The sequence below is a fragment of the Solanum stenotomum genome, chromosome 6 (genome assembly GCF_019186545.1).
Source record: "Solanum stenotomum isolate F172 chromosome 6, ASM1918654v1, whole genome shotgun sequence".
Lineage (NCBI taxonomy): Eukaryota > Viridiplantae > Streptophyta > Magnoliopsida > Solanales > Solanaceae > Solanum > Solanum stenotomum.
Genome location: NC_064287.1, coordinates 59,853,679 through 59,865,943, shown reverse-complemented (window position 1 = coordinate 59,865,943; position 12,265 = coordinate 59,853,679). Strand labels below are relative to the sequence as shown.

The window sequence follows — 12,265 nt, the reverse complement described above, 5'->3', positions numbered from 1 at the left end:
AAAATAATTACTCCCTTTTAAAAATTTTACGAGTCAAAATTCGACAAATAAATTTAACGGGTATGAATGCACTACTAAAATAATGCCACAAAAAGTTAAAAACAAAATGTACTCTACTGCTACCACATAAAAAGTGTGAAGAAAGTAAAGTTCATTAGAAAAATCCTTCCTATATAAAGGCCACAAATAGGGGCAATAAAGTTTTTTTATAGTACAAAAATTAAAATTTTCTCTTCACTAAGCTTTAAAAAAAATTATGAGTTATTTGGGCATTGGAGTGAGTCCTGGGAATGTTCCAGTTCATCATGGAAGTAATTTGAAAGTAATTGATAAAAGAGTAAGAATTATAGAGCTGATTTTGAGGTGTTTAATTTTAGGTTTAGCAATTATTGGTGCTGTTCTTATTGGAACTGATAGTCAAGTTAAAGTTATATTCTCAATCAAGAAAGAAGCTAAGTTCACTGATATGAAAGTTCTTGTGTAAGTAATATTTTTATTTATTTTTTGGTATGAAAGATTGTGTTTTTATGGTGAATGAATGATTTTTACTTGTGTTTTTTTTTTGTATTTGGTAATTCAAGGAGAAAATATTATTCAATGGTATGTGTTGGAGAAAAATGTCACTTATTAATTATTGAAAAATATTTTCTTGAAAATATTTTGTGCCATAACAAACATATCCTAAAGGTTAAAGATTTGAACTTTGTTTGAAGTTCTTTGTGTAAGTGATGTTTTTTCTTTGTTTCTTGTGTTTTAAATAAAGGTGTGTTTGGTATGAGAGGAAGTATTTTTCTGGAGAATGAATGGTTTTACTTGTTTTTTTGTATTTGGTAATTAAGTAGAAGATATTATTCAATGGGTAAATACTATGTTGGTGGAGTTGGGGGTGTGGGGTATGTGTTGGAGGGTAAGATGTCATTTATAAATATCAATTAAATATTGAAAAATATTTTCTTCTATCCCAAACACATCTTAAAGGTTAAAGATTTGAACTTTGTTGAAGTTCTTGTGTGACTGATGTTTTTTCTCTGGTTTTTTGTAGTTTGTGTTTTAAATAAAGGTGTGTTTGGTATGAAAGGAAGTATTTTTTTCTGGAGAATGAATGGTTTTTACTTGTTTTTTTTTGTATTTGGTGAACAAGCTAAAAATAGTATTCAATGGCTAATTACTATGTTGGGTTAAATGTAACTTATAAAATGTTTTTCAAAAAAATTGATCAACCAAATATTGAAAAAATATTTTCTTCCATACCAAACACAATGTAAAGGTTAAAGATTTGAACTTTGTTGAAGTTCTTGTTTAAGTGATGATTTTTCTCTATTTTCTCAGTCTTTTGCTTGTTTATGTAGCTTGTAATTTCAAAGATTAATCTTTGAAAAACAAGCTAAAACCAAGCAAAACAAACAGAGAAAATAGAGAAATCATCACTTACACAAGAACTTCAACAAAGTTCAAATCTTTAATCTTTAGGGTGTGTTTGGTATGGAGTAGAACATTTTTTTAGAAAAAATATTTTTCAGTTTTTCTATGTTTGGTTGTACAAGTTTTTCAAAAAACAAACATTCACATTAATTATCTCCTCCCAAACGCCCAGCCCCACCCTAGCCTCGTAGCCCCATCCCCACTCCACCAACTTAGTATTTGCTTAAGTTATATACAAATATCTTCCAATAATATTTTCTGTTTAATTACCAAATACAAGAAGATTTTTTTTAACTAAAAAAAGTAGTCTGGTACACGGAGCTCTTGTTATGCAAGAGATTTGAGTTAGGCCATACCACAAGCGTCTATTATACACATCATTACCCTGCACTTCTGCAAGAAGCCGTTTCTACGGCTCGAGCCTATGACCTTTTTTATCACATCAACTTTACGGTTATGCCATATACAAGAAAATAAATAAAAGAAATTACTTATTTACCAAGAAAACATTCTCATTCATACCAAACACTCCCTTAAGGTGCGTTTGGTATGAAGGAAAATATTTTTTCAGAAAATAATTGATTATCCCATACAAAAAATATTATCTCAAAAATATTAATATATTATGAGTGGGGTGTCGGGGTGGTGGAGGTGGGAGCTATGAGGGGTGGGGGTGGAATGGAGTACGACGGAGGATGGGGAGGAGTGAAATGGACCGATGAAATTTGTTTTCTTTACTTTCACCGAGAAAGTATTTTTCTCATTTCAAGGAACTTGTTTTTATTGGGAAAATATTTTTCAAAAGTTTTGACGGACAGAAACATGAGAAATTTGAAAAATGTTTTCCTCAATGCCAAACACACCCGTAAAGGTTAAAGATCTAAACTTTGTTAAAATTTTGAACTTTTTTTTTTTGCAGATTTTTAGTGATAGCCAATGGATTAGCTGCTGCTTACTCTCTGATTCAAGTTTTAAGGTGCATTTTCAGTATGATAAGAGGAAGTGTTCTTTTCAACAAACCCTTGGCTTGGGTTATTTTTTCTGGTGATCAGGTACAAGATATTCGTATTAGTTGTTGCTTCTGAATTTTGATTGATAAAAAGGGTTGATTAGTTAACCCTTTTAAAAGTTGAAGTAACCTTTAGACTATGTTGCTCGGACTTTTCAAAAATATCGATGGATGTGTGTCCGGTTTCTCCAAAAGTAGTACATTTTTAGAGGATCCAACCCGGGTGCTGCTGCATTTAGAAACTGATCTGATTCAAATCTGGCATATCCTTTAGCACTTATCATAGATGCACCTTATTTTACTCCGTTCTTAGTGTGGTTGGGGTTGTTCATTGAGGGAATTATGGATAATATATTTTGTATCATGAACATGTAGCCGGTAACACGCTTATATTGGAGTTCTAATAGGAGCTGGTTCGTTAGTTTTGGTATGATCGTATTTGTCATTCCTAGTGCTTTAGATGCTTTTATCCCCGTTTTGGCACCCGCTTTTGCATTACTTCTCTTATTATCCCAGAAAGCAGTACAAAAGGTCTTGTTGCATCCTTCATTGCATATAAATTGTGGGACAAAACTGTCTGTACCCGTATGGCTAATCTCGGATTTAGAGTTGGTCAATTCTGCTCTTTATATATGTGCCCTTTTTTTTCTGCACACACATATATAGTAACGTTAGGCGCAGCAGGTTCTTTCGGACCTGCAGTGTTTCTAGTATAGATCTGCTGCTGGTCTCTACATAGCAAGAGTCTCGGGAAACATTTTTGAGTAGCTTAAGTAGTGCAATGAGAACCTTATTATACATTCTGAAAACAGGACAATTCTTCTATGTTTTATGACCGTGCTATCTTGATCGCTAAACCCTCTAACCAGCAAATATGTGAGGCTTTTGAATTTGGGAAGACTGAAGACGGATGATTTGGTGTTACTGCATATTTTCCATCCAACAATTTCCCCAGAAACAGCCTCTCTACCCCACAAAGGTAGGGGTAAGGTTTCCGTACATCCTATCCTCCCCAGACCCCACTTGTGAGATTATGCGGGATATGTTGTTGTTCAACAATTTCCCCGGGAATGCAGTGATGGGCATTTAATACAGTCTAATGCTGTCTTTTAAGAACAAGTTCTTAGTCCATCAACTCTTGGGACCAATGGTTAAAGCCACTGCCATAAATGGTGACACCAGAAACTTGATGACAACATTAAATGTATCTGCACGTAAAAAATGAAATGAATGCTCCAGATAAGCTGGTGGCTCTGGCCCAAATTGCTTATGTCTTTTGGATATTATATTGGAAAATCGTCGTATAGTTCATTAACTCATATAAACCTTTAGAAATGTTACACACAACAACGCCTATGCCTAAATCTGAAACCACCTGGGCTCGGCTATATGAATTCTCACCAACCTGACCATGTTTCCTCAACTTCAGAAATGCGACACACCCCTAATACACGGAAAATATATAAAAATCATCCTATCGTACCTATTGATCCGTCAAATCTTGTATACTATTTTTGTGGTCCAAATCCAACAGTTAGGAAGTTCAATGTTGAATGTTGTTAACCTTCTTTAAAGGGTAGTTCAATAAGCTTTAACTAACTTGCTTTGGGCATCAATTAGTTAACTTGGTCTCAATTCTCAATTGACAACTGAACACTCCAACTTTGAGTATACACATCTAGATATTTCTACTCATCTCCGTGTTAGTTGAACACTCCCAACTTATAAAATGATCATCTAGAAACCTCCAAAATTTAAAAATTTATGTGCCACATCAGCATCAAGTGTCCACGAGATACATTTTACTAAGTTGGAGTGTTTAGTTGTCAGTGAGATCAAGTTGAGGTGTCTAGATGTGGACTCTCAAAGTTTAAGTACTTACTTGCCAACTGATGTCAAGTTCGAGTATGTGTATGTATTATGCACTTTTTACTTTTCATTTGCTATGCAATACTCAAATTATACCCTTTTAGCCTTCTAGTGGACTGTAAATATCAAAGTTCAAAAATAGTGTATTTGTAATTTTTTTTAATTAACTCCTTCATGAAGAAGTGTGACTAGTAATCTGAAAAGACAAGTTACGTGCTACAACAGATTAAAATACAGTGACGTCTTTTTCACGTGCAGTTGATGGCCTACTTGAGTCTGGCTGCAGTGGCGGCAGCAGCGCAGTCTGGAGTAATTTCCAAGTTTGGTCAACCAGAGCTACAATGGATGAAAGTTTGCAATTTGTATGGCAAATTTTGCAACCAAATTGGAGAAGGCATTGCAAGTTCTCTAATAGTTAGCCTTAGCATGATTGCTCTCTCTGGTATTTCAGCATTCAGTCTCTTTCGTTTGTACGGAAACAACGGAGGAAAGAGTAATGCTTGATGATCATCTCTCCGAGCGTTAGTGGACAGAGTTAGTTGCAGGTATCCTTGTAAATTAGTCGAGATATGCAAAAGTTGACCTCGATACCACAATTATCAAAAGAAAGAAAAAGTAATGCTAGATGATGAGTAGAGTAGTAGTAGCTTAATCTTGAACTTGAAGATATGTAACTTGGTGGATATTTGGTGTTTTGTACTATGTTGTCTTATGTTGAAACTATTGTATAATAAAATGATTTTGGTTTTTCTTTTGTAAAAAATAAATCAAGACTAATGTTGGTGGAGTTATACTTCACCTATTTTCTTAATTTTACACGTGTATCCATCGTTAAACAAAGAGTTATATCGTATATATATCGAGTTATATTTTATCTTGTTTCTTAATTTTATACGTGTATTATATAAACAAAGAATTTTAACTTATATGTATCGAGTATATGAGAAATTTTATACTCCTTGTAGTGTTACAAATTGTAATTTTCCATATATATGCTACATGTAATTAATTGTTAAGTGGCTTGAGTTGATTATCTAAGAAAGAAGAGTCAGTTGAAAAATATATATTTTTTAGATTGAATCTCTCTTTTTTTAGAAAGTCGATTCTCAATCATTATTCGAAGTTGATTTGAAAATAAAATATTTATTTTGTGACATAAGGCTTCAACTTCAACTTTGAAACTACACCAAATCATTTTCGATAATTGAATCATGGATGAGAAATATGTAGTAATAAAAGGTTGATTGACTTGACAAATCATAATATTTTCATGTAAACAGAATATATAAAATATGAATTAATTTACTAAAAATCTTACTTCTTCAAACACAAAAAGCATTTATCACCATTTTTAGTTTTGTTTGGTTAGAAAAAAATTTTGCAAAGGTTATCTAAAATACTAATTTTCTCCAAAAAATTTCTCTAACAAGTTTTTTCAACCTAACGCCATTGAAACTAAAAAAAATAATGAACTTGATATTTGATATTTATTTTGCCGTTTGATTAATTTGAATTCAAATCAAAAGTTTTACGTTACAAATAAAATACTTTTAGATAAAAATAATTCCACTCACATGACTCGAATTCAAAATTCATATTTAATGATGAAATATTATTTATCACTCTATTGTAACCGTCGAGGATGGTTCATAACTTCAAATATTCCTAAAGCTATAAAAAGGAACTTGAAGAAAAATAGAAACAAATAAAATAAAAATATTTATCTGGAATAATTTGTAGAGGGAAAGCAAATACCATTCTAAAAAAAAATTAAAAAAATCACCCAATGAACTTCACCAAAAAAAACCCAAAATTTTCAGTGTAACATCCAATAATTGTATCAACAAAATACCCAAATTGGGAAATTTCACTGAAAAATTTATCAAAATCAATTCAGAGTTAAATGGGTCGCTCTCGTGGGAATTTTCAAGCTGATGAAGATCCCAGCCAAAGGTTGATTTTTTATTTATTTTTTAAATATTTTTTTTATCATCTCTATTTTTTACAGTATTTTTTAGCTTATGGGTGTCTTTTAATTTGTATAAACTACTAATGACTGTTGAATTCTTGGCTTTTCTTCTAGTTTTTGTGGTAATTATTTGAATTTTTTAGTCAGTAGATGAAAGTATCATTAATTGTATGTTTTAAGTACTAATGGGTGTGAAATTGTTTAGGTTTATCTTGTTTCTTGGTAAAGATTAAATTTTTATTGCTAACATTGAGTAGTCAATTGTATATCTTTGAGTTATAGGTTTCAAACTAGTAATGGGTATTAATTTGGTGGGCTTAGCTTGTTTTTGTGGTAAGATTAGATTTTACTGGTAATGATTAGTCAAATGTTGAGAATTAGCTCTAGTTTGTGCTTATATTGTGCGAGGGTGAGCGTTGGCGCAATGGTAGAGTTGCAATATTAGATTTTTATTCCTAAATTGGTTAGGCAATAGTTGAGAGTGTGTAGGTTTAAAGTACTAATGGGTTGGGTTTATCTTGTTTTCTGGTGAAGATTAAATTTTTATTGCTAACATAGAGTAGTCACTTCGTGGCGAGTATCTTCTAGTTATAGGTATTAATTTGTTGAGTTTAACTTGTTTTTTGGGTAAAGACTAGATGGTAAGGATCAGTCAATTGTTGAGAATTAGCTCTATTTTGTGCTTTTATTGTGTGAGGGTGAGCATTGGCACAATGATAGAGCTGAATTATCAATTTTTTGGGTTTGTCTTCTTTTGGTGGTAGAGACTATTTTATCGGTAATGATTAGTCAATTGTTGAGAAGTTTAGCTCTAGTATATACTTTTATTGTGGGAGGGAGAGCATTGATGCAATGGTAGAGTTGCAATATTAACTAAAAAAAGAGGACAACCCGGTGCACCAAGTTCCAGCTATGTGCGGGGTCTGGGGAAGGGACGGACTACAAGGGTATGTTGTACGCCTTACCCTGCATTTCTTACTTCTGTAAGAGACTGTTTCTACAACTCAAACCCGTGACCTCCTGGTCACATGGCAGCGACAACAACTTTACAAGTTGTGATATTAACTTCTTGTGTTCATCTTCTTTTAGTGCTAAAGAGTAGATTTTTATTGGTAATGATTAGGTAATTGTTGAGAATTAGCTCTAGTATGGGCTTTTATGGGATGAGAGTGAGTATTGGCGCAATGGTTGAGTTGCTCTTCTGTGACCTACAACCTCTTTGCAGAAATGCCAGGGGAAGACTGTGTACAATATATGCTCACCCTTCCTCTACCTTGCACTAGCTGGGGTACTAATGTCGCATTGGCATTCCCTTTTAATTTGTGAGCGAGCTTATTGAATTTTGGCATTATTAATATACCCTTTTCTATTCTCCAAAGAATAGGACGTACTAATGATAATGATATGTGAGCATTACTTATGAATTTTATGTCTTTAATAGATGGCATTAGAGGAGAGTGGATACTGTCTTTTTTCTTTTCTCAGTTGTTTCTTGCTGATTGACTGTAGTTTTATTACCCGTTTTCCTTTGTTTAGATCAAGGAGGAAAAAGAATGCCTCAAGTGGAGACAATTTAGAAACTGTGACCACTGGTAAGTTTCGTCTAACTAGTTTTTAACTATTTAAATTCAGTTCAGTTCTGATTCTTGTGGATGGCAGATTATTATAGTTGATTATCTTTTTTTCTATCCATTCAATTCATTTTAGGTTTTTGAATTTTGCGATCTGGCTAAGGTCTTTTTTCCATTAACTTAGTTTTACTGGTAGATGAAATCAACGGTTACTAAAGTTTAAACAGGATCCTATTTCCCTTTTCATTTTTGAAATGACAATCCATGTCCTTTCACCAGAGAAGGATAAAATTCCTAAAGTGCAGATTTTTCTGGATGTGTACCTTCAGAATGATGTCATTGTAGCTCAACATTTTATAGACCAATATGTTAGAGCTGTTTCTTGCAAGCATGAATTTCTTTTAGAGCCCCAACTTTTTCGGTATAAACATATGGCAACAACCTTTAAATTACTAAATAAAGCATGACAACAGTTATTTTAGGTTCCAAACATAATTTTGAAATATTTGTATATCATTTGCATGAGCCAAAAATTACTTTTGGAGTCTTTCAAATTTGCAACCACTCCTCATAAGTTGACATAATGCTGTTGATTACTCAGGTCAAGGGACAGCTGATGGCAAAAGGGCCTTGTATCACTGCAATTATTGCAACAAAGACATTAGTGGGAGAACTCGTATAAAATGTGCTGTATGTTCCGATTTTGACCTATGTATAGAGTGCTTCTCTGTTGGTGCTGAGGTGCATCCTCACAAAAGCCATCACCACTATAGGGTTATGGTTAGTTCTTTCGTTCTTCTTTATTTTTCAATTGATAAGTATGGTACTGTGGTTAGTTCTTTCTTCAAGCTCATATCAGTAGTAATACATATGAAAAACTTCACTTGACAAAAGAAAAAAAAAGTGCACTACAGCATGGACATGATGTTGTTGTTAACTCATGATTTTTAGAAGCTTATTTTGTGTTTTTTAATGTTTCCTCTCATCTGTTTGGGAGCTAATATTTTAGCACTAGGTATCAAAATTGGTGCATTGTTCTAATGACCTTCTTAGTGTCTTTGAACAGGACATCTTAGCTTTCCCGCTTATTTGCCCAGACTGGAATGCTGATGAAGAGATGTTGCTTCTTGAGGTGTTATTTTGAGAACCCTCTTTTTTGGGCACCTCGTGTCTTCTTTATTACTGAATTTGACTTTCTACTTTTCCCATTAAGTAATCATAACGCCAATACCCCTTTTTCTTATTGTCTTGGTTCCTTGAATTTGCTATGCCTAGGGAATTGAGATGTATGGCATGGGTAATTGGGCTGAAGTAGGTGAGCATGTAGGAACAAAGACAAAAGAAGCCTGCATTGACCATTTTAAGGCCGCATACTTAGAGTCACCTTACTTTCCTCTACCGGTAAGAAACTTATCAGAAATATTTTGCAAGTTTAATTCTTTTGACTCACCATTTCACCTGCATTTTTCCTTTTCCATTTCCAGGATATGACTCACGTCATGGGGAAAAACAGAATGGAACTCATTGCCATGGCTAAAGGGAATTTTGCAGATAAGAAAGGTTAGGACCGTAATTCTCAATTCTGATTTCTCTAGTTACTTTCCGTGGTTGTTCATCTTGAGAGCCTGATCTTCTACCATTAGAATAACAAAATGATGCTCAGTGCAACATACGTAATGGTCTTGAGATCAAATTTTTTGCAGTTACATATCTCGTTAAATAACTAACAGTGGCCTGTGAAATGATTCTATCTGTACTAAATGTAGAAGTGTTTTGTCTATCTTCTTTATTGTACTAATAAAAATATCTATTAATTAAAAGCTAAGTAAATAGGAAACAACAGTAACTCTTGGAAATCTCTTTATGAATGTATCTAATATATGGTATATATATCAAAGCATCACTTATTACTACTTCTGTAGATGATAGTTGTGTTACTTCTCTTCTACAATAAATTGATATTTATGGTCAAATATGGAATTTAAATTGATAGTTAATTACTTAGACACCCCAAAACTCTCCATTCACTAAAAACTAAATGTACAATTTGTTTTTATTGATAGTTTCGGTCTTTACTTTCGTTGTATAATCCGCTGCACCTTCTGGATTTTGAATATGAGTTCCAGTGTGGATTTTGTAATCTACTGCGTCTTCTGGATTCTTTGTTTTCAATAAAATCTTGAATACTTTATGAAGAAAATTATGACAGAAAAAATCAAGTCTAAATTACAAAAAGCTAACGTCAAAGGATGTGAAATTAAATGAAACAACTTTAACGTCAAACCGAAATAACCGAAAAGATGATGAAATCAAATTTTACTTCAACTATACAAACGATAGTGGAAAACATAAGGATTCAAAAGATATTTCCAATTTATCGTGAATAGACAAATTAAATGTCGTATCTTATAGTTGCTTGCATACTACTTGCTCATGGGTACAAACTAGTTACAAAGAATTCATGGTGAGGGCGGGGATTCGGATAGGTTGATGAGAATTCTTGTGGGAGAAAAGTAGGGATTCACGTGGTACTAGTTGTTGAGTGTTTTATCTCGATTACAATGAATCTTTACAACATTTTGTTACATCTGATGTTTGTGGCAATTGCAGGACTCTCTTCACTTGGTGAAGTTGTTCCTAAAGATGAATCATTCTGTCCGTCTCGAATCAAGTATGAATATCATATTCTATATTCTGTGTACATGGTTTATTGTCTTTTTTCTGTTCTAATCATCTAGTACTCACTTTCTTCTTGCATGCTTGCCATTAGAGTTGAAGACACTCATAAAATTGGTCCATCAGGACGTTTAACTTCTGTATCCAATGCGGGTAAGACCCTTTTTGGTCCTATTTGAATGTAGTATTTACTTTACGTTATGGACTTTTTGAGCCGCTAACAGCTTGGATGCTGCAGGAATCACAGGCATAAAAAAGCCATCCAGCAAAACGCAAATCAAAGATCAAAATGAACCTGTTAAATTTGAAGGTATGGCAACTTATCATTCATCACTGAAAAAAATTGTGAAGGAATTGCTCAGTAATAGTTAATTCATTACAAAAACAACGACAACATACCCAGTGTAATCCCACAAATGGAGTCTGCGAAGGGTAGGATGTACGCAGACCTTACTCCTACCTTTGCGGGGTAGAGAGGTTGTTTCCCATAAACCCTCGGCTCAAAAGAAGTGTAGACAAATCATGGTAGAAAGGAAAATAACAATGATAAAACAGCAAGATAAACAAATGAAGCAACATGTAATAGGGTGAACGCTAAAGTAAATTCGTTGTTGGCAGATAATTCAGGCAGAAATTTTGGAGGCAAGAAACCGAAATCTTTAAAGGATGATGGATCCTCATTGATGAAATTAAGTGGATATATTCCCAAGAGGCAAGAATTTGATCCTGAATATGATAATGATGCAGAGCAACTATTGGCTGATATGGAATTCAAGGAAACTGAAACTGAAGAGGAGCGCGAACTTAAGTTGCGTGTTCTGCGTATCTATTCCAAGAGGTACTTTTTCTTTCCTCCGTCACATGTTTCATGATTTCTTCAGTTATTGTATTCCTTCAGAGTCAAGTAAGTTTCAATGAATAATGGCAGGCTTGATGAAAGAAAGCGCCGCAAGGATTTTATTCTAGAGAGGAATTTACTCCAGCCAAGTGAATTTGAGAAGAATTTGTCACCAGAAGAGAAAGATATATGCCGACGTTATGATGCCATTATGCGCTTTCTATCGAAGGAGGAGCATGAAGAATTACTAAAGACTGTGGTCTCAGAACATAGATATCTGAAAAGAATACAAGAACTCAAGGTGCGAAACTCTGCTCTGTTGTTTATTATTGTACCTTTTCTTATGAAACTAAACGTCGGCTTGTATATAGAAGCTCAGTAAATTTATAAAATTAGAACCATATGTCATTTGACTAATCTATGACTACATTAGCAAAACGTAATACAAAATCGCTTTCTATCCTAGCACCCGAGGGTATGATCTAATGGTCAATGAAGAGGGTTGGAACCATGAGGTCACCCAACGGAGACCAAAATATTGCTCCCTCCGGTCCATTTATATTTGTCTAGTATTGACTTGGCACACCCCTTAAGGAGCAATAAATAGAATGATTTTTTTACTATATTACCCCTTGAATATAATAAATTCAATGTTTGGGAAATGACTATAGTTAATAATAAGGGTAAATAAGGAACTAAGTGATAAATTATCTCTTGGTTTTTCAAATTGGACAAGTAAAAATGGACATAGAGACTAGGTTATTTCTTTCAATCTGTTCAAGCCTTTGTGGACAGAGTTACTCGGTACCTATGCTGCTGGTGGGAGTTAGTAAGTATCCCGTGGAATTAGTCGAGGTGCTCACAAGTTGGCCCATACACCACGAGTTATAAATATAAAAGGAATCACTTTC

General features: G+C 33.7%; 2 protein-coding genes across 2 annotated transcripts; both read left to right on the top strand.

The window, feature by feature from the left end:
• Positions 1-207: 207 nt before the first annotated feature.
• LOC125869151 (CASP-like protein 2B1) lies at positions 208-5,099 on the top strand. The gene is made up of 3 exons (XM_049549713.1): positions 208-480; positions 2,342-2,474; positions 4,559-5,099. The coding sequence occupies exons 1-3, from the start codon at positions 257-259 to the stop codon at positions 4,802-4,804; spliced, it is 603 nt and encodes a 200-aa protein (XP_049405670.1). The 5' UTR covers positions 208-256; the 3' UTR covers positions 4,805-5,099.
• A 948-nt stretch (positions 5,100-6,047) lies between these two features.
• LOC125869062 (transcriptional adapter ADA2-like) lies at positions 6,048-11,788 on the top strand. The gene is made up of 11 exons (XM_049549623.1): positions 6,048-6,253; positions 7,806-7,861; positions 8,442-8,620; positions 8,907-8,972; positions 9,116-9,241; positions 9,325-9,400; positions 10,451-10,511; positions 10,611-10,669; positions 10,755-10,826; positions 11,135-11,354; positions 11,445-11,788. Exons 1-11 carry the CDS (start codon positions 6,204-6,206, stop codon positions 11,734-11,736), a joined length of 1,257 nt encoding a protein of 418 aa, XP_049405580.1. The 5' UTR covers positions 6,048-6,203; the 3' UTR covers positions 11,737-11,788.
• The last annotated feature ends 477 nt before the right edge of the window (positions 11,789-12,265 follow it).